At 44.1% G+C, this 24196-nt stretch overlaps 1 protein-coding gene across 3 annotated transcripts in view; it reads right to left on the reverse strand.

Moving 5' to 3' along the window:
* BBS9 (Bardet-Biedl syndrome 9) overlaps nt 1-24196 on the reverse strand; it is a 606911-nt gene that overhangs the window by 219650 nt on the left and 363065 nt on the right. For all 3 annotated transcript variants that reach the window (XM_070726313.1, XM_070726315.1, XM_070726314.1), the window contains exons 17-18: nt 13638-13810; nt 10343-10495 (exon numbers count right to left, since the gene is read on the reverse strand). In XM_070726313.1, the coding sequence (XP_070582414.1) occupies nt 10343-10495; nt 13638-13810 (326 nt within the window). The remainder of the gene's footprint in view (nt 1-10342; nt 10496-13637; nt 13811-24196) is intronic.

Here is a 24196-nt window from a genome sequence, read left to right on the forward strand (position 1 = left end):
TATAAGAAAGAAATTTTGTACTTAGTTATTCACATTTTGACCGCGGCCAGGATAATATATACGCAAAATTGGAAAGGGGAAAATATTCCCAAAGAAGAGGAAGTTGTTAAAAAAATATTAGATTGCGCTGAAATGGATATGATGACAAGACGGTTAAAAGATCAAGAAGAAACAGAATTTTATGAAATATGGAACAAGGTGTATATATGGATAAATAAGAAGAAATAATAAAAAGTTAAGACAAACAAATAAACAAAAAAGAGAATTGTATTAGTAGAGATATGATTTAAGTGTTATATTAGAATTAGTAGGGATAAGATTTTAGAATTATGTTAGAATTAGTTTATGCATGAAGACCTATTATAAAAAGTCAAACAAATTTCTTCTTTTCATTTATAATAATAAGTTGACTTTAAGTATTTTTTTAAGTATTCTTTTTTCTGTATTGAAATTTTTACTTTTAGAATAAGCAGGGAAGATACAACCCCATTTTTATGTTTAATGTTATGTTTGTCAGTTTTGTCTATTTTATGAAAATTAATAAAATTTATTGGGGGGGAAAAAGACATATGTCCAGATAAAATCCATAACTTATATTACTTAATGTTTGTCGATTCAAAGTAATGGACTATAAATAGCTGTATTACATTCAAAATTTTAAACTATATAATTTTTAATCTAATACATATAATGATTTGAAGGTGGGATTAGTAAAGTATTATAGTTATTAGTAGATATATGAAGGGGTGAGACTTGGGTGGGGGAAAGGACGGATAGTGGATGGGGAGGGGTAGTACCTGCAAAATAGCAGACGTTGGTGTTTAGCGACTTGTTGTTTGTGGTGTGTGGTGAATGTAGGAGATAAAGATAGATCGGAGCTGATTTGTTAGTATTTATGCATGTATATCAGTAGGATTAAACCCAGACAGTGTATGGAAGTCAATATGTTCGATTGTATGTTAGTGTTATTGGTTTTCTTTTTTGGTGTTTAAGATTTTGTTGTCAAGTATTCGATGAAAGGTGGGTAATTTGGTCGTTATTTTTTGTTTTGTTGTTGTTAATTTTGGATAGCCATTGAAACCACTTCTCCCAGGCCATATAAAACTCTGAATTGTTTTTGTTTTCTAGTTCCATCGTCATTTTAGATAGCTCTGCGCATTCCATAATTTTGGTGATAGTGGTTAAGATCGTCAGGATAGTATCCTGTTTCCAGTGTTGGGCATTTGTTATTCTAGCTGCGGTTAATATTTGAGGTATCTGTCTTCTTTTGTAATTTTTTGTCGGAAAATGCCTAAGAGGAATAATTCAGGTTCAATTATAATTGTCAACGATATGGCTTGGTCTATTATTCTTTTGATATCTGCCCAGAATTTTGTAGCAGCCTGAGGGGGCCGGGACGGAGCGGCCTGAGGGGGCCGGGGCGACGTCGCCTCCGCCTCCTTCCATGCCCCGCCCCCATTCGGCAATCAGCTTGGCGGCATTGCTGGCGTTCCAGGCGGGCCGCCCGGCATGAGCACCGGTTTTGTGCCTCTCAGGCCGGGCAGATAAGAGGTGCGCCGCTCCGCCCGGGATGGGGCTCCTCTGGAGCCCCCGTGCGTCCCTCCTCTCAGGCCGGGCAGATAAGAGGTGCGGCGCTCCCACAGAGAAAGGAGAAGGCGGAGGCTCAAGCCGTTCCACGTGTGCCTCTCCGGAGGAGCCCCTCCCTGAGGAGCCCCTCTGGCGGTTGTCCAGGCGGGTGAAGGTGGCTGGGGCTGGGACGCTGACAGGGACAGGCGGTGAGCGCTCGTATCCTGAATGTGGGCTCGTAAGTAGAACAGAAATATCTCTCCCCTCCTAGCTCGCATCTTGAAATGCTCGTATATAGAGCAGCTCGTATGTCGAGGTTCTACTGTATAACTTTTCAAGATAAGAACCGGGTGTTCAAGATATAATATATAATTATATATATAATTTATAATATATATAATATATAGTATAATATAGTATATAAATATAACTTATAATTATAATACAATTAACTCAGTTCTACCCAATAATATACAGTATTGGGTAGAACCTAGTTAATTATAGTAGTTCGACCCTCTAAAACCATCTCAATTTCTCATGCGGCCATATGGCAAAATTAATTCCCCACCGCTGGTATATATAGTTCTTAGCCAGGTTGTAATACATTCTACTGATCCACTATGACTCAGCATTCCTTTTAATTTACACTAATTACATTCTACTCCATTGTAACTGGAATATTACCTCATGTACTTATCCTGAAAGTCTAGACAAGTGGACTCCCACCATAAGATGGGAGGATGGCTACTAAAAGCCTACCGTAGGCATTGGACCCCTACCCCAAAAATCCCTAAGGACCACCTGCAGGAAGCCAAATCCTTCAGGCCAGACCACCCCAAGCTGGCGGACTCTGCAGTTGAGGCCAACCTCCTAGGCACCCAGCAGATGCAGATAGAATACCAGGACCTAGAAGGGTGTTCAGTGAGGAAGATTGCAATTATCTCCCCCCTCACAAACTCACTGACTCTGCAATAGAAATTATGCAAGGGGCAATGCTCTCAAAACCAAAAGTGTACTCCATCCCCTCCAAAGAGATGGAGGAGCTAAGAAGTTACATTGATGCCAATCTGGAATGGGATTCATTCAGCCAGCCAAACTGCAAGTGGCAGCCCCTGTGCTCTTCAAAGAGAAGAAAGACAGAGGTTTTGGGATGTGCATGGACTTCATGGGGGATCAACACTGTGTGCATCCAAAACACATATTCCTTCCCTCTTATGAAGGACTTGTTGAATCACTTAGCCAAAGACAATGTATACATTAAGCTGGATTGCATACCCATTAGGGAGGGAGATGAGTGAAAGACCACCTTTAGCTGCCCCCGGGGGAGTTTCCAATTCAGGGTTATACCATTTGCCCTACAAGGAGCACCTGCAGTCTTTATGCAATTTATAAATGATGAACTCCACATGCACCTGTACTTATTTATTTGGATGACATTCTCATCTTCAGTGAGACCCTAGGGGAACATGTGACGTAAGTGCAGCAAGTCCTAGAAAAACTTCTGGTGGCTAAGCTATACACAAAACTGTCCAAGTGCGAATTCCACGATACCTCACTAGACTACTTTGGGTATTTCCAGCAAAGAGATAGAGATTGACCAGGAAAAGTGAAAGCAGTGCTAGATTGGCAACCCCCACGCAAGCAACTAAAAAGCTGGATGGGCTTGGTAAATTTCTATCAGCAATTCATTCCAGCTTTTGCAGAGGTGGCACTGCCACTAACTGACCCACTAAAGACAGGGCTGTTGCCCACAAACCCAAAGCCCGACCAGCCTATTGGGTGGATGATGGGGTGTCAAAAAGTGTTTGAAAAGTTGGATGCAGTTCTTTGCCCAGCAGCCTATTCTGCAACACCACGAACCAGAACAGCAATTCATAATCCAGTATGATGCCAATGATCTAGCTGTAGCAGCAGTGTTATTGCAGAAAAACTAAGAGGGCCAACCCATGCTATGCACTTATGTTCGAAAAATCTCACTACCACTGAAAGGAGGAAGGCCATTTGGGGAAAGAAGCCTTTGCCATTTGCTGGGCATTGCTCACCTGGAGACAATTCCTAGAAGGGGGCAAAATGCCATTTGAGGTATGGACTAATCATAAAAATATTGAAGCACGGAAGAGCCCCAGGAAACTGTCACCAAAACAAGTCTGATGGGTACAATATGTCAGGAGATTTAAATTTGAAGTGAAACACATCTCGGCTAGAAAGAACCTACTGACAGACACTTTATCCAGAAAGCCACAGAATGACAGCCAAAAGGAACAGGAGGTGCACACCATCATTCCTCACTCCCCCAACAGGAAAAGAGTTCAAGTTATCACTCGAGGCCAAGGCGGACAATCGGGTGCTTCCAGCTAGGACAAACAGACCGCAGCGCTGAAAGCAGCTCTACCCAGTGATCCCTGGCTCAAGGACAATCCCTGGATCAAGTTCTAACTGTGAGAGAAGGCCTGGCATGGAAGGGATCCAAACCATACGGACCTGCCAGCTTAAGACTGAAGTACTATAAAGAAGCCATGACTTCAAACTAGGAGGGTACTTTGAGTTCCCAAAAACTCTTCACCTAACCTGACGTCAGTTTTGGTGGTCAAAGATGAAAGCCAAGATGAAAGACTACATGAAAAGCTATGCCACATGCACAACCAGGAAACATCGGCCAGGAAAACCGCCAGTTGGCTAGACCAAGCAGACCATGGGAAAAATTGCAACAGACTTCATCATGTCTCTAATGGAATGGGTGGAGACATTGAAAAATGGATAGGAGAGCGTAAAGAAAGCACTAACTGAAGTGGCAGAAGCCTACAAGAAGCAAGCTGACAAGCACCAATCGCTCCAGTCCCCCTTCCAAGTGGGGGATAAAGTTTTCTAGTCTAGCAAATATACCTCGCTGAGAATACTTAGCAAAAAGCTAGGGCTGACGTTTTTGGGTCCTTTTCCAATAGATAATCTTTCCAAAGATTATCAACCCAATCACAGTTCAGCTTGAATTACCTAGAATATTGGGAAAGATTCATCCTGCCTTCTGTTGCAGTTTATTAAAGAGCTGGGGGGGGCACAGTGGTTAGAGTGCAGCATTGCAGGCTACTTCAGCAAACTGCTAGTTGTAATTCAACAGTTCAAATTTCACCACCAACTCAAGGTTGACTCAGTCTTCCATCCTTCCGAGGTGGGTAAAATGAGGACCCAGATTGTTGGGGGCAATAGGCTGATTCTGTAAAGTGCTCAGAGAGGGCTTTAAAAGCACTATGAAGCGGTATATAAGTCTAAATGCTAAAACTTGTGATTGGGTCAAACTTAAGGCCACAAACCCAAACCACCCCCTCCTCCAATAGTAATACAAGGGGAAACTCATTACGAAGTGAAGAAGATTTTAGACTCTAGAATGTATAGGGGTTATTTACAATATTTAGTACATTGGAAGGGATATATTTACGATATTTAATACATTGTGTGAAGCTACCTGGGTAAAAACGTGGAATGTGAAAGCTGACAGATTAGTGAAGCAACTCCATGATAACTATCCGGATAAGCCAGAGGGTTCTCCTGGGGGGCGTGGGGATGTAGTTAGTGATGCTGTGTTAACCCCTATGTTATTTTCTCACTCTCTTCTTTAGGATATGGTTTTCTCCTGAGGAGAGGCTACCTGTCAGGCCAAAGCCATTTTATTTGAGAACTTAGGCCTGCCACACTTTATACTATTTCACTATGCATTTTCTACTTGGGAAAATGGGTGGTGTTGGTGTGGTATGAGGTTGTTAGTATATAGCCATAATAATTTTTTTCTAGAAAGCCAAGGTCATCCTTTGTCTCTGACCTCTGCACTTGCATGGAAAGAGATGGGTGGACTATTGCCAGCATGGTAATAGAAGATTGGACAACGTGATGGATTTGTGGGTATCAGCACAAGGACTTGAACTTTTAACTGGGTGGTGACTCCTGGAGAACTTCAGATTCAAGTTTCACCCAGATGTGCCAACATGGCTCTGTTAATAAATTAGAACTTTGGGGAATACTTTACCTTGGATTCTGATTTAATTTTGGATGCTATTTGGAACCCCGACATCATTATTGACCAGCACCTGTGCTTTCCATTGTGCCATTGATCTTTCCACAAAGCATCTGATATTTCTACCGACTCCTGTTCTTTTTAGGCATTTGATTTGCAATCAGGGTATGGAGTTTACCACTCTTGACAGTAACTGTTTTAATAATGAGAAACTAGAAGGACCATTGAAGTTACCTGAACGGTCTTCTTGATGCACTGCAAGGAGAATCCAACATTGGTAATACTTCAGCCTTATTGGCAGGGACTGAGTTAAAATTAGCATAATAAATAGGTCCCGCCCAGTGCCTACCTAAGTAGGTCAGTCAAATTAAAAAATGAAGGAGTAGTGAAAATACAAATAACTCTTTATTAAACAACTTAACAACCAAGAAACTGTGGCCCTGGGCCAAATGGCGAGTGGGTGTAGACTCTCCTTGCACTGCATCGAGAAGACCGTTCAGATAAGTTCAATGGTCCTTCTCTAATGCACTGCTGCGGAGAGTTCAACATGGGATATACTCAAGCTATGAAGAAAGGGCGGGAACAGACTGGACCAGGAGCGCATGAGTTTTGCATACCTGTTGCAGCATTCTGAAAGCCGCTTCTGCGGACCTAAACAAGTCCAGTCGGTAATGTTTGATGAAGGTATCCGTGACGGCCCAAGTAGCCGCCTGGAAAATGTCCTCTAGAGAGGCCTGCGTAGCCCATGCCGCAAATGTTGCTGCACTCCTCGTGGAGTGAGCCGTGATTCCAGATGGGACAAGCAGGGATTGAGTCTCATACGCTATGGTTATGCAGGACCTCATCCATCTACTAACTGTTTGAGGTGATACTTTAGCCCCCACAGATGATGGTAGAAAGGAAAGAAAAAGGGCCTCAGTTCTGCGTAAATGTGCAGTCCTGCATATATAGATCTTTAGAGCTCGTCTAACATCGAGTTTATGCCAGCATAGCTCCAGCGGATGGGAACCATGTGCGCAAAAGTCCAGAAGGATCAGATCTTGGGATCGATGGAAAACAGAGTTGACCTTCGGCAGAAAGGCCGGATCCAGATGTAACACTACTCTGTCTGGTTGAAAGATACAGAGATCCAGACGAACAGACAACGCCGACAGCTCGGACACCCTCCTGGTGGATGTAATGGCCACCAAGAAGTCCGTCTTAAAGATAATGAGTCTCAGAGGAATGCGTCTTAACGGCTCAAATGGGGGTCCTGTTAGTGCCTGTAACACCAATGGAAAATCCCATGTGGGATACCTGTGTTGCACTGGTGAGCAAAGGTTGGATGCCCCTCTGAGGAAGTCTCTGACCCACAGGTGTTGTGACATAGACCTCCACAGGTTTCATTTGAGTACAGTGGGAAGAGCCACTATATGCCTCCATAATGTGTTGGGAGCAAGTCCTTTGTCAAGACTGGTTTGCAGGAAAGACAGAAGATTCACTACAGATGGAGAGTGTGGATCTACTTGTATGGTGTTACAGAATTTACAATAGGTCATCCAAGTGGTCTGATAAATTCTGGTGGTCGCCGGACGACATGCAGCCTGAATTGTGGAGATTACCATGTCCAGAATAGTAGCCTGCCTCAAGTGACCCCCCCTCAAATGCCAGATGGCTAGATTCAACCACTGGGGGCCAGGTATAACACTGACCCCTGGCTGAGGGAGACCCGATGGCTCGGGATACGCCATGGGGAGGAGACCGTCAAGTCCATGAAGTCCCTGAACCATGGGTGCCAAGGCCAATAGGGGGCAACCAAGATGACCTCCGCTCTTTCCGAGATAAATTTTTTGATTACCTTCGGAATCAGGCATGTAAGAGGGAAGGCATACAACAGACCTTCTGGCCAGCGAGCTCGTAGAGAATTGCTGTCCTCTGCTCCCGGTGATGGAAACGGGAGAAATAGCATGGGAGCTGCGTGTTCAGGTGTGTCGTGAACAAGTCTATCAACGGTGTGCCGAACCTGTGAGTTATGTCCTGGAATATTGCTGTATCGAGATGCCACTCTGATAGATCGAGCGTTGACTTGCTCAACCAATCCGCTTGGACGTTGGAAACCCTGTAGATAAGTTTGGTGCATCAACCTGCCGGACCTTGTCCCACCCTGATGGTTTATGTGAGATCGTGTAGCCACATTGTCCATCAAGATGAGTATGTGTTCTCCCCGCACCTGGTTCCGGAATGCTTGTACTGCTCTTAGCTCCAGGAAATTGATATTCACACCTGTGAGGTCCCTGGGGTCCAGAGGCCTTGGGCCTTGGTCTACCTGTGAATTTGAGTGGGCACCCCAACCACGTAGGCTCGCAGCTGTGGTGATGACGATCTCCTGTTGCCTCAAAAAGGGAGAGTCCTGAAGCACCACTGCTGAACTCCACCACTTGAGGGAGTGTCCAACCTTCCCTGTCAGTGTAACGAGCCAAGTAGAGTGGCTCATCCGTTGTTTCTAGAACGGCAGAAGGAATCACTGCAGAGGTCTGGTGTGGAGACAGGCCCAGGGCACAATGTTTATACAAGAGACGAATGTTCCCAGCAATTGGGAAAGGAATGCTAGAAACACTTGCTGATTGTGTTGAAGATATCTCACCATATTCCGGATCTTCTCCCTGCGGTCTTTGGATAGATACACCTTGCCTGCCTGGGTATCTATCACCGTGCCCAGATGCTGAAGACACGTGGTTGGAACCAGGCGACTCTTGGGAAAGTTCACCGTAAACCTGTGTGACTAACATCTTGATCGTGAGGGAGAGATCTCTCTGGGCCTGCTCTGGGGATTTGGATAGAATAAGTACATCATCCAAATACGCCATGAGGTGTATTGAACGAGTTCTTAGATTGGCAATCACTACATCCAGCAGCTTTGTGAAGGTTCTCGGCGCAGATGAAAGGCCGAATGGCATTGCACGATATTGGAAATTTTGTTCTTCCAGGCAAAATCTGAGATACCTCCGATGATCCGGATATATTGGGACATGGAGGTAAGCCTCTTTGAGGTCGAGAGATGTAAGCCAATCCCCGCGCCTGATTGAAGCCAAAATGGTCTGCAAGGAGTGCATTTTGAATCATTGATACTTTACATGGATGTTCAGATGTTTCAGATTGAGTATCAACTGGTGGTCCTCTGAAGCCTTGGGTACTAAGAAGACTATAGAATAGTACCCCAGGCCCTGCTGATGTTGGGGGACCTTCTTAATTGTCCTAATGTCCATCAAGTGAGTGACTGCCTGAAATAGGAGGGCACGCTTCTGATATCTGGTTAGTTCCTGTGTCTATTTGTTTTGATAATTGGTTTAACAAGCAATAGTTACTGTGTTTGTCTTTTGCTTCATTCTAGCTAGCCTTATCTCAAGGGCTTTTTCTAGCTGGGAGGTGGTCTTCCTTCACTGCTTTAGTGGTTCTTGGAACTGTCCTTTTGCGGTATACTTCCAAGAGGCAGGATGCAAACTTGGCACTGATTTTTTTTTTACTGCCTTTCTGGGGGGCATGTGATCTTTTCTTCAATCTGGATGATTTCCTTAGGATATCTTATGAGGTGATTGAGGCCAGCCTAGTATCTTTAAGTGGTGCAAATGGATCCAAGAATTGCTTCTCCTGGGTGTGCTCTGCCTGGAGAGTTTAAATGACTTCTTTGCTAAAGGGTTTCAGTTTATAAGCAACAGTTGGCTGTTGATACTTATCATTGCATTTTTAACTATTTTAATTCTTCAAGGTGATCTAGCACCCTGTCTGGTTAATCTAATGGTTGATATTTAGGACATCTTTTTGCAAATAAAGAAGCTTTTTTATTTTTCCACAGGTAATTCCTAACTCACAACAGTTGATTTAGTGACTATTTAAAGTTACAATGGCACTGAAAAAAGAAACTTATGACTGTTTTTTACACTTATGACCTTTGCAGCATCCCCACGGTCACAAGAGGCCAGGTGATGACAAGTACCCCTTGAAGTGAGTGGGGTTGAATTGGCCTTGCCAATCCAGTCACATGACTACCTGGCTATGCCGGGTATACATAGGGGCTACTCAGAGGGCTGAAAAAGTGATTTCTGACTTATCCTTCCACTTATGACTGTCCTCACATTTTATATTTTGCACCCTATCTTGTCACTGTAGTGAAGAGAAGCACCGCAGTTGTGAAATTAGTGACATGGTTGTTAAGAATGTTGCAATGGGCATAAATGTGAGAACGGTCATAAGTGCAATTCACTCTTTTCAGCTCTCTGAATAGTCCCTATGCATGTAGCCACACCCATCCAGTCACATGAGCAACTAGCCATGCCCACCCAGATCACATAAGAAGCTAGCCATGCTCACCCACTTACATGACCATTGAGCCACGCCCCCAAATAAGCAACACACCCACAGAACTTGTTAAAAAAATTGAATCCCACCACTGCGTAAATGTTTACACAAGTTCTGAACAATAAAATATTTTCACATCAGTATTCCAGCTTGGAAAGAATGATGCACTGTCAAAGTTCATGAGACTTCTGAATAGCAATCCTATATACAAATCAAACAAAACAATTGCAGATCATCTGGAAAGTTGTAGGGAATAGTAACTTAAACAAATTACTGTTTCATGATAAATGTAACAAGGAAGATGTGTGTGTATGTAATATACACACATACATACATACATACATACATACATACATACATACATACATACATATATACAGTATGTGTGTGGTGAAAAACATTAAAAATCAATGTTTAAAAGCCAACTATACTGACCTGTCTATAAGTTCCTTCTAACAAGGTGTCCAGATGTTGAAGTGGAGCTGGAGTTTTATCTTTAAACCTTATCAGTAAACACCGTTCAATAGCTCTAAATTGTATGGCTCTTTCAGCTAATAGTTTCTCATATTTCACAGCATTCAAACGCAGCTATAATTAAGGAAGTTTTTCAAAGTAAGTATTAATGGTATTCTAAAATACAAAATATATGGTGCTACATTTACTGCAAAAATCCATTATTGCTTTTAGATGGTGATTATGAAAGCTTAAAATTATACACTTATCATGAAGTCCATTCACAGGCTAAATGAATTCCAGTTAATACTGAAATTAAAAATAGTTGTTGAATCCAAGATAATACAAAATAATCTTATGCTTTTCACAGCAGTAGCAGATTACGAGATACCATTCTAGTCTTCCTTGAATAACCATTACATTTTAAAATATTTAAACTATTGTACAATATCTTTACAAATTGGAAAGCTAAATGTTAAAACTCACTACATAAACGTTCATACTGACTTTTTCAGAAGTAAGCAAGTGTATTTGGGACTTATTCCCAAATACAGTGGTACCTCAAGATACGAACCCCTCGTCTTACGAACAACCCGAGATACGAACCCGGGGTTCAGAAAATTTTTCCCTCTTCTCACGAACTTTTTTCGTCTTAAGAACGTCAAACCTGAACTTCTGGGTTCGGCATTCGGGAGGCTGCTGGGAAGCCCCGCAGCCCGGCTGTCACCTTTTAAAACAGCCTGGGGGCTTCCCAGCAGCCTCCCGAAGCCGAACCTGGAAGTTTGGGTTTGGCGTTCGGCTTCGGGAGGCTGCTGAGAAGCCCCCTGGCTGTTTTAAAAGGTGACAGCCAGGCGGCGGGGCTTCTCGGCGGCGGCGGCAGGTTCATAAGACGGAAAACGTTCGGTTCGGGAGGCCGCTTTGGGTTTTTGGCTGGGAGGGAGAGCAGGAGGTCCGGCACTGGGGGAGGGAGTCAGGAAGGTCCTCCTGCTCCCCCCTCCCAGCGAAAAACACAAAGACGGTCTGCCGCCGCATGACAGGCAGGGCGGAGCAGCGTGGAGCAAAGGGAGTCTGAAATTGCTGGCGGCTTCAGCTTCCCATTGCTCCACGGGCGGCGGCAGACCCCTTTGTATTTTGGGCTGGGGGGGGAAAGCAGGAGGCGCAGGATCGGGCCGGCAGCGGGCGCGGGGAAAGGCAGCAGGTCTGCATCCTGGGAGTGCGGCGGGCAAGGAGGCGCAACCGAGCGGGCCCGGCTCAGGCTCCGGCTAGGACGGGGCGGGCAGTGGCTGGGCGCGCCGGCGAGGGTGCGTCCGACTTGGGGCTGGCGGCGCCCGACGCAGCGGGGAACATCGGCGCAGGAGGCAGGAGAGGACCAGGTGAAGTGAGCAGCAGCGCCGCCGCTGTTGCCGCCACGCCTGGCTTGGCTTCCCTGGCCGCCGCAGGCAACGCGTGCCGCGATCTTCTGGGCCGGCGAAGCTCAGTGACTGGAGCCGCTGAGCCTCACCAGCCCGGAAGATCGCGGCGCGTGGTGCCTGCGGTGGCCAGGGAAGCCAAGCCGGGCATGGTGGCGACGCTGCTGCTCACTTCGCCCGGTCCTCTCCTGCCTCCTGCGGAGGTGCATGATCGGGCCGGCGGCAGGCACGGGCGAGGCAGCAGGTCTGCCTCCTGCGGGAACATCGGCGCAGGAGGCAGGAGAGGACCGGGCGAATTGGGCAGCAGCGTCGCCGCCATGCCCGGCTTGGCTTCCCTGGCCGCCGCAGGCAACGCGCGCCGCGATCTTCCGGGCCGGTGAGGCTCAGTGACTGGAGCAGCTGAGCCTCACCGGCCCAGAAGATCACGGCGCGTGGTGCCTGCGGCGGCCAGGGAAGCCAAGCCGGGCATGGCGGCGGCGGCGGCGGTGCTGCTGCTCTGGTTGCCCGGTCCTCTCCTGCCTCCCGCGCTGATGTTCCCCGCTGCGTCGGGCGCCGCCAGCCCTGAGTCGGACGCACCATCACCGCCTCGCCCAGCCGCTACCCGCCCCATCCTCACTGGAGGTCTAGCCGGAGCCTGAGCCCAGGATGCAGACCTGAAAAACGTGGAGGCTGGTGAACAAAGGCCAGAACTTTCGGCTTCTGGAAAAACACGGAGGCTGCAGGAGTCGGGATGTGTGGAAGAGGTCCGCGGGAGAACTGGGGGGAGCTGCGGTGCCTAGACACCCGCCTGCAGCAAAGCCACCCCGCGACCACCACCTTGGCCCCCAGGGGAAAGATCCCAGCCCACGCCTGCTGCTTGCTCTCCCGGAAAGACCCCAGCCCACACCTTCGGGAGCTTCCCAGCCAGGTCCCTTCCACGGGGCAGTGGCCACGGCTCCCCCCAGTTCTCCCGCTGACCCTTTCCACACACGCACACCATCCCCAGCCTCCGCGCTGCCGGTTGGCTGTCATCTTTTAAAGAAGCAAGAAGAGGAGGAGGAGCTGGGCGCCTTCCTCCACCACCACCGGCGCCCAGCTCCTCCTCCTCCTCTTGCTTCTTTAGAAGATGACAGCTGGCCGGCGGCGCAGATAATGTGGCTCGGAGGCTGGGAGGGAGGCGGAATACAGGAGGAGGAGGAGGAGGGAGGCCAGGAGGGAGAGGGGGAAGGAGGGAGGAAGGGGTGGCGGTGCAGCGCGAATCTGGCAAGGGCTTCCCCAACCTTTCCCCAACCGCTACCAGACGATCCTAGAACCCCAGCGGGGCCTCCCAGACATAAAAAAATCAGAGAAGACGCACATACAAACCACCCGTGCGTTTCCTTCCCTTCCCTTCCAGTCATTGCAAGCCAGACAGTAACTGTTGACTTTTCCGTTAATCCACCCACGAGGCTCCCTCCGGGCAGCCTGCGCTGTCTCCCCCCCCTCCCCCCACACCCGAACAAAATCCGAATGCCGGCGGTAATGAGGCAAAAGGGGTGAATTTTGGGCTTGCATGCATTAATCGCTTTTCCATTGATTCCTATGGGAAACCTCTTCCTGGCACCAATTAAGTTCGTAAGACGAGGTATTACTGTATGTATTTAACATTAAAATGTTTTCTATAATTAATTTGCCATTTAGGAATCCAAAATATCAAATATTTCAATACGCGTTCTTGCTCCCAAAGATCATTTTAACAGAAAAACAAAAATAAGCAGCAAATTCTTAGGAAACCATAGCATTATTTGTAATGTCTGAAACCATTCTCATAAAAATTAGAAGTAATTATAACAAATGAAGAAAACATAAACATTGATATAGTCATAAGTCATATATATTTATGTGCATACCTCAAAATGGTGATCAATTATGTCAAAATAGTCTTGTAAAGGGATTGGACCAGAAAAAGTACATACAAAATCTTTGCAATTTTGACTCCTGAAGTGTTGCTCAAGACGAAGAATGAGTTCTTTTGTAATTAGCCAAATGTCTTCTAATTGATCACTTTGAATTCTGTAACGCTCTTCAAAATAAAAATAAATGCAAAAATTATTTGCACTTCAGCTGAAAATAGTAAAAATTATCAAAGTAGTATTTTATTGATGCAACAAATACTGTACATTGAATATTATAATTGTTATCCATACCTGCACAACTCTTTTCTCACAATTGCTTCACATTTCGCCGAAATTCTAATTTATAATCATTTTGGAACATGAATGTATTAATAAAGATGTATTCAATTCATAGCTTTAATTAAAAATGTATTACAATTTGAAATAATGGGCCACTGAACTCAATTGATTGCTGAATTAGAAACATTAAAATATACTAAATAATGTTTATAATCAATAAGCACTGATCTTGCTAAGCTTGAGAGGGCCAAGTAAAGGGTGCTAATGTCTTGATTGGAAGTGACACCAACAATCTGGGGTAGCCCAAGAAAGTGGCGGAACAAAGTCTATTCCATATAGATTTCTTCATTATATAATAACTAGAAGATAACTATGTTTTATTTTTGTATGTTAATACTTTTCAAATATAAACAAATGCAAGGAAAAAAGTTTGTGTTGTGGTATCTACTAGTTCTTAAAATAATTCACCTTCATATATTATTTTACAGGCCATAGCTTTAGTCAAAATTATACCTTCCTCTTTTGCCTAATAACCTAATGCTACCATTACTAATCAAACTAGCATTTTTAGATAATAGTTAGACTAAAGTGACCAGATGTCCCGCTTTCCGCGGGACAGTCATGCTTTTTAGCAATTTGTCCCGCATCCTGGGGCATTTTTAAAAAGTCCCGATTTTTTTGAAACAAGCCACCGGCTGCAGATTGCTGGACCTCTGCATCAGCCGATTTTGGGCAGCATGGAAGCTGAGCTTCCTTCTCTGTAGCTTCCAAGTTTTTTCGCCAGCAAATTCTATCGCCGGTGTCGGGGAAAAAACTTGGAAACCATGAAGAAGGAATCTCAGTTTCCAGCCTCACAACTTTTTGCTCTTTGCCCCCTCAGCCTCCCGCAGCTGTTGATTAACACATTCGACACCCCTTTCCGCCTTTCTTCCCCCCTTTTTATTTTTCTTTCTTTCTTTTTATTTTCTCGCTTCCCCCCTTCCTCTTCCACTCTTGCTTGTTCCTCGCCCCCGGCTTAACACCTTCCCTTGGCCACAGCCATGGGGCTGAGCCACCCAGGCAGGAGGGCTTGCTGGCCGTGACAGCAAAGGCAGGGGAAGAAAAGGGAAGTGTGGCCGAGGTGTTTGCCCCCTTGCTCCTCTGACAGCCCATCCGCTGTGCTTGGGAGTGGGTGGGCGCAGCAGCATTTGCATTGGGTGGAAAAACTTATCCGCTCCTTCCCAGCAGCAGCTGGCCCGGCAAAGAGAGATGGCTCTGTCCCGGCCTGGCATTCGCCCTGACGCTCCCAGTTGAGCGACTGAGCACACTCTGCCTCTGCCTCTGAGTCGGCGTCACCTCAGAAGCAAGTGAGAAAGGCAGCGCAGGTGCCCGCTACTGACAGAGAAAGAGAGAGAGAGAGGGAGCAAGAGACAGAGAGAGAGAGAAAGAGAGAGAGAAAGAGAGTGAGAAAAAGAGAGTGAGAAAGAGAGAGAGCAAGGGGGAGAGAGAAAGAAAAAGAGAGAGAGAGAAAGAGAGAGAAAAAGGAGAGGAAGGAAGAGAGAGAGAGAGAGAGAAAGAGAGCAACAGGTAAGGAAGGAGGGAGAGAGAAAGAAAGAGACAAGGAGGAAGGAAGAGAGAAAGAGAGTGAGAAAGAGAAAGAGTGAGAAAGAGAAAGAGTGAGAAAGAGAGAGAGCAAGGGGGAGAGAGAAAGAGAGATAGCAAGAGAAATAGCAAGAGAGAGAGAGAGAAAGAAAGAGGGAGAAAGAGAGGGAGAGATGGAGAGAGAAAGAGAAAGAAAGGGAGAAAGGAAGAGAGAGAGAAAAGAGAAGAAGGAAGAGAGAGAGAAAGAGAGCAACAGGTAGGGAAGGAGGGGGAGAGAAAGAAAGAGATGAAGGAAGGGAGATAAAGAGGGAGGGAGAGAGAAATAGAGAGAAATGGAGAGAGGAAGAGAGAGAGGGAGAGAAAGAAAAAGTTTTTGCTAATTTTTTTTGGCTAAACTTTTTTAACCACCTTCCCCTCCACAGAAAGACACTACTGCTCTATACATTCAGGTATAGAATATGGCTATTAGAAAACAGCAGTAGAAGATTCTTTGCGTAAAAATTGCTTAATGTGGATTCTGGAATTTTCCAGAATTTTTCTTGCTGATTACTACTGCCATTGTTCTTCACAGGAATATTGAAAATATGCAAATAATAAACATGTTATTCTTTTTAACTTTTATGGTACTGTTACAGGCTAATATCTCTAAAAATCAATCTAAAACACTGATGTAAAATTTATGAATTTATTCATAATTGAGATTAAGAATTTCTACCTTGTGCTATACTAGTAAAAGATTTGTAATTACTGTATAGTGTTTACATATAATTTCCTAATGAAAACAGGCCATAAAAAGAATTAGACATTGAACAGTATGATTTTAATGTTAAAAATTGAAGCATACACTCAATATTTCTGAAAACACAATATAGGTGAAACTCAAAAAATTATAATATTATGCAAAAGTTCATTTATTTCAGTAATGCCACTTAAAAGGTGAAACATAAAACATGAGAGAGACTCATTACATGTAAGGCAAGATAGTTCAAGCCGTGATTTGTCATAATTGTGATGATTATGGGGTACCTCATGAAAACCCCAAATCCACAATCTCAGAAAATTAGAATATTACATGCAATCAATAAAACAAAGCTTATACAGAGAACAATATTTGACCTCTGAAAAGTATAAGCATACATATGTACTCAATACTTGGTTTGGGACCCTTTTGCAGCAATTACTGCCTCAATGCAGCATGGCATGGAAGCTATCAGCCTATGGCACTGCTGAGGTGTTATGGAAGGCCAGGATACTTAAATAGTGGTACTCAGCTCTTCTGCATTGTTCAGTCTCATATATCTCATCTTGTTCTTGGCAAAGGCCCATATATTCTCTTTTTTTAAAAAAATATTATTATAAAGTTTTATTTATAAACATATACAGTGATCCCCCGGTTATTGCGTTCCCGACCATTGCGAACAGGGTAATTTGCGATTTTTCAACCCGGAAGTCAAAACACCATCTGCGCATGCGTGCCTTTTTTTTTTCTATGGGCACGCATGCGTAGATGGCGCCCGGCAGATCAGCTGCTGGGCGGCTTCCCTGGGTCTTCCCCCTCTTGCTGGCATCAGCGAGGAGTTTCCCCACCGCCCACGCAAACTCCTCGCTGCCGCTCGCCCGCCCTTCGCCTGCCCATGCCGTTCGCTCCCCCTCTTGCTGGCGGGAGGGCGAGAAGCCCTCCCCAGCACCCGCTCGCCCGCCCTTCGCCGCTCGCCCGCCCTTCGCCCTGGCCCGGAGCAGCCGACAGAGGTAGACGGATGATCCATCGCCGCTTCTTCCCAGCGGAGAAATTCCAGCCCCCACCTGGTCCCGCCCGATCCTCCTCCCTGAGGCAGCTCGCCCTCCCATGGCCGCTTCCTCCACCCTCCATCGCAAGCCTTCGCCACCGCAGCCAACGCGCGCTGCGATCTTCAAGCCCGGCTCCTTTCGGCCCAGCATCCCGGGCCAAGCAGCTGCCTTCCGTGACTGAGCCTGGCTCGCCCGGAAGATCATAGCGCGCGTTGGCTGCAGCGGCGAGGGAAGCCAAGCCGGCAGCAATGTCGCCGCCGCTGCAGCCAACGTGCGCTACGATCTTCCGGGCGAGCCAGGCTCAGTGATGGAAGGCAGCCGCTTGGCCCGGGATGCTGGGCCGAGAGGAGCCGGGCTTGATCCGCTGAGCCTGGCCGGCTTGGCTTCCCTCACCGGCGCAGGCAACACGCGCTGCCATCTTCCGGGCCAGCCAGGCTCAGCGGATCAAGCCCGGCTCCTCTCGGCCCAGCATCCCGGGCCAAGCGGCTGCCTTCCGTCACTGAGCCTGGCTCGCCCGGAAGATCGTAGCGCACGTTGGCTGCGCTGGCGAGGGAAGCCAAGCCGGCAGCAACATCGCCGCCGGCATGGGTGGCTTGCCAGCACCTCCCGGTCCCCCAACCCGGGTTTGGGGGGCTGCTAGGAAGCCGCCCATGCCGGCGGCGACGTTTTAAAACAGCCGCGCCGCTTTCCAATGAGTCCCGAAGACAAACGTCAAACTTCCGCGTTTGTCTTCGGGACTCATTGGAAAGCGGCGCGGCTGTTTTAAAACGTCGCCGCCGGCATGGGCGGTTCCTAGCAGCCCCCCAAACCCGGGTTGGGGGCCCGGGGGGGTGCTGGCAAGCCGCCCATGCCGGCAGCGACGTTTTAAAACAGGAACCCCAATCTTCGGCTCCTCGCTAGCGCTGCGGGAGTAAAAACACCATCTGCGCATGCGCAGATGGTGTTTTTACTTCCGCAGCGCTACTTCGCGAAAACCCGCTCGTTGCGGGGGGTCCTGGAACGGAACCCTCGCAATGATCGGGGGATCACTGTATACACATAACACACAAAACAAAACAAAAATTAAAACATTGGAAATTTGTGTGGCAAATCTGTTACAATTCTTATTGTGCTCACACTCTATTACACAACAATTTTTATATATTTATTGTAAACCGGGTTTTATACAATGATCTTATTTTATATATCTAATCTTATATCTATTTTCCCATTAACCCATTTATCACCAAGAAGTATCTTTCTTTTGTTGGTTTTTTTTTTTTACTTTTCCATTTCTGCTACTATTGTTATGACTAAATGTACGTTTGTTAATTTGTTCTTTTTTCCAGCCAGCAATAGAACATGCCCCAACATTTATAATATTCCACGTCTTCTTTATTTTTTATTTCCAGTGTTAATTTGTCCATCTCTGCGCAAGCTATTATTTTCTCTATTATATCTTCCTCTTCCAGCACATATTCGTTTTTCCAATATTGTGCAAATGTTAATCTTGCTGCAGTTGTTATATGCAGAATCAAATATGTTTGACTTTTTTCAAATTTTTGGTGTAGTATTCCCAATAAAAGGAGTTCTGGGTTTTTTTCTATTTTATTCCCTAGGATTTCCTCCAGCCAGCTTTTAATTTTCCCCCCAGAAAATCTTTGCCTTCTCACACCTCCACCATAAATGGTAATAAGAGCCAAAATTCTATTTTACACTTCCAACATTTGGATGTACACTTTTTGTCTATTTTAGCTAGTTGGACAGGTGTTACATGCCATCTGTAAAACATTTTGACCCAATTTTCTTTGTATGGTGTGGCTAACATCAAGTTTTGATTTCTATCCCATATCTGTTGCCATTTGTCTAAATTGATACTATATCCGAAGTTCTGTCCCCATTTTATCATATTTTCTTTTACTTGGTCATTTTCCATTTTATGATTCAACAAGTATTGATATAGTTTTTGAATTGATTTTTCCTGTGTCCCCAATAAAAGTTTGTCTAATGTCGTTTTCTCCTCTATCCACAGTTCCTTCTTCTCCTTAACATATCTTGATTTAATTTGCAAGTATTCCCTCCACTCTAGTTTAATTCCTTCATCTTTTAATTCCATTCTAGTCTTGATACTCTCCTCATCTTTAATCATATGTTTAATCGGTATATAGGCTAAATTACCCTCCATTAATTACTAAAATAATTCAAGAATTACAATGATGGCATAATCTCCCCATTTCTTTTTGGGGACATAATCATCTAATAAAAATTATGACTTTTTCCAAACTATTATATCCAATGCAAACAATCCTCCTTCAAGTTTCAAGTTTAATTGGATTTGTATGCCACCCCTCTCCAAGGACTCAAGGCGGCTCACAGCACATAAAAGAGACAGTAGTAAACAATCCAATTAGTATACATTAAAAAACAATCCTTAAAAAGTCTAATTTTAAAAATTTCCATTAACAATTCATTCAACAAATCATACTAAGAAACATTCATTGGTCAGGGAGAAGATTTAATAACCCCAGGCTTGGCGACAAAGATGAGTTTTTAAACTCTTTTGGAAGGCAAGGAGGGTGGGGGCAGTGCAAATCTCCAGGGGGAACTGATTCCAGAGGGCTGGGGCCTCCACAAAGAAGGATCTTCCCCAAGGTACTGCCTGCCAACATTGCTTCTTATAAAGCATGCTGATATCATGAAACTCAACAAAGCTATATCCCATTTTTTATGGCAGGGCAAGTGCCCATGCATCCACTACCATAAGCTGATAGCTGCAAAGGAAAAAGGAGGGATTAATTCCCATAATATTAGAGGATACAATTTAGTATGCATGATGAGGCACATTTGTGACTGGTTAAAAGGCACAAGTATTTTTTCAGCATATGATTTAGAATCTCAATACTGTGCACCCTGGGACTTGGCCACTTTACTACATGTTAAGATAGCTCAATTACCATCATATATTAAATAATCAATAGTTTTCCGTGATATCATAGCAACATGGCAGGTTGTATGAATAAAATACCACCTATTGTTCCAGATATCAAAGTATCTCCCACTTTGGATCCATGTTTGGGGTTCCCACAGGGCCGAGAAAATAAGATGTTTGGGAATGGAAAACAAAAGGCATCCTGCTAATAAAACACCTCCTGCATGAAACAGAACCTAGATGGTTAGATAGAGAAGAACTACTAGATAAATATCAACTAGGACCAGCACAAAGATTGCTGCATGCTCAAATACGAGGTTTTCTAGTACCTATATTACATGATGTAAAAAATGAAATCAGACAAAATGAAATGGATAAAATCCTCTCACTAAATCTAGGGACCAGGACAATGCTGTATCACCATATGAGAAATCTAGATGGGGGCATGACAGTTAGGGGATAAGGGCATTGGGGATACAATCCTAAAAGGATGGAATACATTACACAAGGCCATGATCAATGAATATTGGCGTGAGACTCAATTCAAAATTTACATTATACATATGTGTTCAATCTCCCAATAACAACAAGTAGACTAGACAGATTAACAGCATGCCCAAAGTGTGGAACATCCAACACTGACTTATACCATGGACTGTGAGAATGTCCATATGTCATAAAATTCTAGTAACAAATAGAAGAAATTATTAAAAAGATTTGGCCAAAATAAAATAATCTTTCTTCTAAGTTATGTTTATTCCATTGTGGACATGATGATTCCCTGAGTCAACCTAAACTAATGCATATTCTATTGCTAATTAGCAAAAATGTTTACTAAAATGCTGGCTGGAACTCACAGTCCCTAGGGTGGGCATGTTGATAGATCAAATGAAATGACTCTTTCATGTAGAACACTTAGAAGCAGAAAAATCCAAAAGCAAGCTCACAACCATTTTTTAGAAAATGAAGGACTCTTATATTTACCTGCTCCTCTTTATACAAATCTTCATAATATTTTCTCATTATCTTCTCTAGCTGCTCTTTACCATATCTAACCACTCCACTAGGGTCTATTCTATTCTTCAAATATCTTGCCATTTGTTGCATTGATTTTGTCCCCCAGCTCAATATTTTTTGTCATATTGTCATTCTCGTTTTATTCCATTGGATCTCATCATACACTTTCAATTGTTCCCTTTTCAATTTCAATAGGGTATACCATTCCCTAGTCTTAGTTAATCTCAAATGCTGTTGCATCAGATCTATATTCTTTATCTTATTCTCCCTTTCTCTACCCCACCTCTTTCTAATATCTGCTTACATACATATACATTGTCCCCTCATATAAGCCTTATATGCATCCAAAACAATTGATTGTTGAATATCGTTACATCATTAATTCTAAAATATTTACATAACTGTCTGCAGTTTATCTTGTTCATTAGAAGTTACCAATGCATTATATCTCCGAATTATTTGATTACATTCCTGACCTATTTCCAATTCTGCCAATAGTGGGGCATGATCTGACAACCAAATATTTTTATATCTACTTTTTTAACTTGTATATTGCCCACCCTATCCATTAATATATAATCAATGTAACTAAATGTATGATATCTTGCTGAATAATAAGTACCTCTATTTGGTATATCTGCATGGATATCCACCATATTAAGTCTATTTAAATGTAACGTCCTGTTATTTCCAAATCCATTTGTTAATTGCATATTAAAATCTCCTGCCAAAAACTTTGTGCTCTCCATAAAGTTATCCAACTTCCTCTTTGTATTTATTATAAATTGATTTGTTTTCACATTCGGGGCATAAATTGCCGCCAATGTCAATTTCTTTTGATTAATTTTCCCTTTAACAAACCACCACTTCCCTTCTCTATCTTTCTGAACTCCAACCTCCTCAAATAAAAACCTCTGATGAATAAGAATCGTAGTACCTCTACTATTTTGCGTTCCTCAAGATTCATATACCCATTTCCAATTTCTATCATTAACTAATTTATCCCTTCCTCCCCGTCTTTTATGCGTTTCTGTCAAAATCAAAATATCCACCTTATTTTGCTTAACGATCCTCAATATCCTATAACGTTTCAAGTCCGATCCCAAACCATTCACATTTAAAACCATTATTATACACTCACTCATAATATACAAAAAAAAAACCTTTTTCCCTCTTGTTTTGCTCTTGGCTTACTTATTTTTTCCTTCCTCACCCCAACCACTATCCCCAAAGTGCCTCCCCTCGTGCTCCCCCCGCCAAAGAGGGGGAGGACAAGAATTTCCCTTGTCCAATCATGAGGCACTTCCGCTGATTATGTTCCTATGTCACTGAGCTCCCCATGCAACCACTTTTTAATATATTTGGGAGGGAAACCCTCCCATCCTCCTTTATTTAACCATTGAATAATACCTTCTTTTACTTTTTTCCCCATTTCTCCCCCAAAGAGAATAAAAATTGACAATAATTTCTGGAAACACCTCCAAAAAGAGGAGACAGAATCAGTTTCAACTCTTAGCTTCTTTGCTTTCCTCTCATGCTGGGCTCTTGGTTTACTTTTCTGCTTCCTTCTAATGACCTTCAACAACTCCTTCAACTCCTCCTCCCTTTGTCTTTCCCCCTCATCTGGGGTACCACGACTGCTGGAATAATCTTCTCCTTCTGCTCCTTGTGGCTCTCCAACTGCTCTGCTTTCTCCTCCTTTTGCTCCTTGTGGCTCTCCAACTGCTCTGCTTTCTCCAAACTCGATTCCCAGTTGGTTCAATAGTACTTTCCCCTCCCTCCAATGATCATGCCTTGAACATCTTATTTTCCTGAAACACCAAAATGGCAGCAGGGAAAGCCCAGGTAAACTTTATTCAACTTTGATATAAACATCTTGAGATTGGGCATAAAACAGCTCTCTTTCAAAGTTTCCCGGGAGTGATCTCTGAGGACTCTTATCTTGTTTCCATCTTGATTAAGGCCAGCACAACTTTTCAAACACTTGTAAATTATTTCAGCCTTCCTCTCACTGGCCAAGGCCATAACAATGTCTCTTTGCCTCTCTGGATTTCTACATGGAACGCCCCAATGAACGTGTTCTATGTCATCAAAAACAATTTGAGCGCCGTTCACTTTCATCCAATCAAAAGGTGCTTCAGCTAATTTCAAGCCTTGAGCAAAACCTGGTTTAAAACCATGCAAACGTAAATTTCTTCTCCTTTGGCGATCCTCCAGATTGGTGAGCCTATAATTATATTGCTTATATTAATCAGTTTGGCTTTTAACTGGTTGCTCTAATTTCTGAATTTTTCCAGCTGTCTCTTCTGCTGCTTTTTAGATTCTCTTTGAACTTCTGTAATTGCTATACAGCTCTGTTTATCTTTAAAGGAGATTTATGGTGTTTTGGGGGATGTTTTCCACTTTTTTCAGATTTTCATATTGGAGCTCCCGTAGAAGCGTCTTCAGCTGTCTGTGACACATGGGCAATCCTGGGAGTTTCTCTCCCTGGATCTATGATAATTCAAGTTATTTAATCAAACCTTAAAAATCTAAATCACATAATATTTCATTATGTTTGTTATATCTACTAACTTTATAGATATATATATGTTGTGGTTGGCTCTGGCCCAGTTCCTGCCCCAGGGAATGGGGAGGTGGATGCAGGGGAAACTTCAACATGTCACAGGCCTGTGTTATTGCCGACATAATCAGTTCAGAGTTTAGTTTCCTCGGACGAAGAAGAAGGTGGGAGTGACTCGTCAGAGGAGGGCTTGGCACACAGCCCAGGCTGTCAATCTTCCTTATCTTCTATTGCTTCAGATGATGACATTTTGGACCCACGCAAGCACAGAATTATGCGTAGAAGAGGCAAGTAAGAACATATTACAGGAAATAAGGGAGGCCACCTGTGTTTGGGGGGCTCCAGTAATTAAGGCTGCTGCTATAATTAGCAGCATGTGGGTTTGGCCATTGTGGAAGAATATCTGTTCGCAGTTCC

Source organism: Erythrolamprus reginae, chromosome Z, assembly GCF_031021105.1.
Source record: "Erythrolamprus reginae isolate rEryReg1 chromosome Z, rEryReg1.hap1, whole genome shotgun sequence".
Lineage (NCBI taxonomy): Eukaryota > Metazoa > Chordata > Lepidosauria > Squamata > Dipsadidae > Erythrolamprus > Erythrolamprus reginae.